Source organism: Lolium rigidum, chromosome 6, assembly GCF_022539505.1.
Source record: "Lolium rigidum isolate FL_2022 chromosome 6, APGP_CSIRO_Lrig_0.1, whole genome shotgun sequence".
Lineage (NCBI taxonomy): Eukaryota > Viridiplantae > Streptophyta > Magnoliopsida > Poales > Poaceae > Lolium > Lolium rigidum.
The window spans coordinates 296,765,652-296,770,136 of record NC_061513.1 but is presented as its reverse complement, the minus strand read 5'-3'; the positions used below and the strand labels follow the sequence as shown (position 1 = coordinate 296,770,136).

The 4,485-nt window shown below is 46.4% G+C and overlaps 1 protein-coding gene across 1 annotated transcript; it reads left to right on the top strand.

Moving 5' to 3' along the window:
* The first annotated feature begins 584 nt into the window (after nt 1-584).
* LOC124668519 (trans-cinnamate 4-monooxygenase-like) lies at nt 585-3,894 on the top strand. Its single transcript, XM_047205641.1, has 3 exons — nt 585-1,369; nt 2,207-2,328; nt 3,296-3,894. Exons 1-3 carry the CDS (start codon nt 585-587, stop codon nt 3,892-3,894), a joined length of 1,506 nt encoding a protein of 501 aa, XP_047061597.1.
* Nucleotides 3,895-4,485: the final 591 nt, after the last annotated feature.

Here is a 4,485-nt window from a genome sequence, read left to right as displayed (position 1 = left end):
ATTTCCACGGCATTTTATCCGTTCTAATGTGCCAAAAAAATTCTTGTTGAATTGGCACTCTAGGGTGAAGTGATGTAGTAGAGGCAGTTTGGCGGGAGCGACTCCGGGTCCATCGAATAAATCAGAGTATAGAAGAATCTTATAACTTCTTCTGGACATAAAATACAGTTCAGTACTCTTTTTTTTTCCGATAAACCAGAGTTCAGTACTCTGGAACGGGCAACTGCAATGCCCCTATCTACTCTTCTCTACAGAACAAAATACGTGAGCAAAGATGGCCCAATTGTACAAGATCGTGCCATCCCACCACTCTATGAACTTACCGCTTGGTCACCTACAATTGGCTAGGATTGGCTTATTTAGAGTCTCGGACTAAACTGAAATAAGACATTTAGCTGGCACCAAGTTTGCAGCACTAACAACCGCTCTGCTAAGTGGTCAACGGAATCGCGGCATCCCACTTGATGAAATAAAATCTGAATCTGTTCCCTCCATAGATCTCTATAAAATCGTCATCGTTTGCTCAGTCATATCCATCAGTCTCAACTCCTGTGCAGCGCCAGTTCCACAGGCACCTATCGACGATGGACGTCAACCTCCTGGAGAAGGCCCTACTGGGCCTCTTTGCGGCAGCGGTGCTCGCCATTGCCGTAGCGAAGCTCACCGGTAAGCGCTTCAAGCTCCCTCCGGGCCCGTCCGGTTACCCCATCGTGGGCAACTGGCTCCAGGTCGGCGATGACCTGAACCACCGCAACCTGATGGGCATGGCCAAGCGCTTCGGCGAGGTGTTCCACCTCCGCATGGGCGTCCGCAACCTAGTGGTCGTCTCCAGCCCCGAGCTGGCCAAGGAGGTCCTCCACACTCAGGGCGTGGAGTTCGGCTCCCGCACCCGCAACGCCGTCTTCGACATCTTCACCGGCAAGGGTCAGGACATGGTGTTCACCGTCTACGGCGACCACTGGCGCAAGATGCGCCGGATCATGACCGTGCCCTTCTTCACCAGCAAGGTGGTGGCGCAGAACCGCGTCGGGTGGGAAGAGGAGGCGAGACTGGTGGTGGAGGACGTGAGGGCCGACCCGGCGTCCGCGACGACGGGGGTGGTGATCCGCCGCAGGTTGCAGCTGATGATGTACAACGACATGTTCCGCATCATGTTCGACCGCCGGTTCGAGTCCATGGCCGACCCGCTCTTCAACAGGCTCAGGGCGCTCAACGCCGAGCGCAGCATCCTCTCCCAGAGCTTCGACTACAACTACGGCGACTTCATCCCCTTCCTCCGCCCATTCCTCCGGGGCTACCTCAACCGCTGCACCAATCTCAAGACCAAGAGGATGAAAGTCTTCGAGGACGAATTCGTGACACCACGCAAGTAAGTACTCTTACAGTCTTACATCGAACATCGTAGTATCAGGACAATCATAGTGGTAATCGATGTCACATTAGCAAGTAGACAAACCAATTGTCACACGTACGTACATGCTAGAATCCAAAATGGAGCTCGGTTATGTACGTTTACATGTTAGCTAGGCTTCGCTTCGACGTGGTCGAAGATGTGTGATCTAGATCTGCCCTAGCCCTAGTACCTCTGGTTCGAGATCTAAAGTAAGTACTACTCTTAAATCGTAGGCTCAGCACAATGTCAATGACCGGCCGGTATAATGCATGTCACTTTTAGCTAGCAGCTGATCGACTTGGTAGTTGGTACTCCTCCGTTCCATATTTTTTTGACGTGGTATATTAGTTTAGGTTTGAACTAAAACCATGAAAAAATTATGAAATACAGGGAGCACGAGTTGATTCTTTAGTTTGCATGGTACTTGACCAGTGTTGCAATGCTCCGGCGACAGGGAGTTTGGTAGTACATGCACATGTTGGCTAGGGTTTTGTTTGACAAAGAGGCAGAGGTGGGATCCAGATCTGCCCAACACCTTCGACCGTCAATGCTAACGATGTGAAGCATCCAAGCTTAAATTATGGGAACAACTGAACAAGTTGTGCACCGAGCTAGAGTTGACTCTCTCGTGGTTTCAAGCCCAAGCATCCTATCACTGTCTACCAGATCCCCATCTGCTTAGTTTAATCCCCACGATCTGATGGACCTGTCAAGTAAACAACCAGCATTTGCACTTTCAGCGTATGGGATGCTTCATCAATTGCTTGTCCAGTTTAAAAATTAATATGCGTTTTCCATGTATGATAACTGCAGGAAGGCGTTGGAGCAGAGTGGTGAGATCAAGTGCGCCATGGACCATATCCTCGAGGCCGAAAGGAAGGGCGAGATCAACCACGACAACGTCCTCTACATCGTCGAAAACATCAACGTTGCAGGTAAAATTTATTATAAGTAAATATACAGGGGTGCACTCGACCAATGCGTGTTGAAATAAACAAGTTTCAGAAGGCAACTAGGCTTATTGTTAAGTACGTAGGCACATATGGCTGTACTGAACTCGTCACGATGTTATAGTTGAGGACCATTTCTTTTTTAACGTAAGTAGCACACACGATTGGAAACAAGTATAAAGCAATATAAAAAAATATGGTTTGTGAAAAAAAAAACTGTTGATAAGACAAAGAAAAAAGATGTAAAAAAATCTTCAGTCTCAAATTAAATTCCAAACTAAGTGGATATATCACCACAATGTCAAAACCCCTATACCTTAAACAAGACTTGCACAAGATTTTCCATCGAACTTTGTTTGAAGTTAACTTATTAAATATCCTTATTCATTACATGAAGAGAATTTGAAAACATTTAGCAGATCCTATCAGCGAATAAAATTTCTTTCAATAAAGCATCAAATCAAATTCAGAAAAACACTATTTTATTTCAAATGTTATAATAATCTAGAAAGTATATAAAATAATACTATGAGCCCTGAATGATGGACAAAGAACTAAATTGCACGGCTAGTTTTGTTCAGTTCTTGATGAACCGCGCGCTGAAAGTGACTTTTTTACGAAGACTTTTTCTTTCTGATTTAGTATCAATCATTCGACGTGCTAGGAGTACACTAAACATGGATAATATAGGAATGGAATGGTAGCCATGACTGGGTAATTTACAATTCATGTCACCTGTCCCTAATAACAATAGTCTTCACATAATATCGGAATGAAATAGCAGCCATGACTGGAGTAGTAGACTTTTCTTACGGCTTTGATTTTTAAATTTTAACAGCAGCATTCGTAGACTTGTCTCTTGATAGGATTTGCAAAACAAAATCTGTATACATTCATCCATACTAGCTAGTACAAATATTCACAAGGTGCTAATTTGGTTAATTATTTACAGCCATCGAGACGACGTTGTGGTCGATCGAATGGGGCATTGCTGAGCTGGTGAACCACCCTGACGTCCAGTCGAAGCTGCGCAACGAGATTGCTGCCGTGCTTGGCCCCAATGTGGCGGTGACAGAGCCTGACCTGGAGCGCCTCCCCTACCTGCAGTCCGTCGTGAAGGAGACTCTCCGCCTCCGCATGGCTATCCCGTTGCTCGTGCCACACATGAACCTCAAGGAGGCCAAGCTGGCCGGCTACGACATCCCTGCCGAGTCGAAGATCCTGGTGAACGCCTGGTTCCTCGCCAACGACCCCAAGCGCTGGTTGAGGTCCGACGAGTTCAGGCCGGAGCGGTTCCTCGAGGAGGAGAAGGCTGTCCAGGCTCACGGCAATGACTTCCGCTTCGTACCCTTCGGTGTTGGCCGGCGAAACTGCCCCGGGATCATCCTAGCGTTGCCTATCATCGGCATTACGCTCGGAAACATGGTGCAGAACTTCCAGCTGCTGCCGCCTCCGGGGCAGGCCAAGATCGACACCACCGAGAAGCCCGGCCAGTTCAGCAACCAGATCCGCACGCACGCCAACGTCGTCTGCAAGCCGCTCAAGGCTTAGTTTTCTATCCAAAGAGAGGGATGTTTCTTTCTGGGACGCGTCTGCCGATGCGTGGATGCTGCTGCCGGGAGAAAATGATCTATGCATGTTGTGTGCATTTTGGATTTTCTTTAGTTTCGTAATAAGTTACATTTTTGTTGGTGTTGGGCCATGTATCTTTATGTCGGACATTATTTTGTAAGATTTACGAAGTTGACGATATTGACATAATTGTTGTTGGATGCAAAATGAGACAATTACTCATCATTCTACAAACTCCAAAATTAGTCCACCATTCTTGCTAATTTATGTACCAAAAGAAAGCAATGAAATTCAAGCATGTGCTCCCTAAACACGACAGGACAACAAAAAGAATGCATGCATATATTTTTCGATAAAAGACGTCTTATTACTTAAAAAAATTAAGCATTATCCCTAGCCTTTGCATAACCAGGATGCACACGGCCGTTCGAGAGTCTAGTATGTAACAAAAAGGAATATGAAACCGAAAGGAAAAAAAGTCAACTTTTCTAAAGCTTTGATCCTACGGCTATGCAGCCACCTGTGTTGAGAAATAAATTACTTGACCATATTCTCCAACCGTGTAGACAC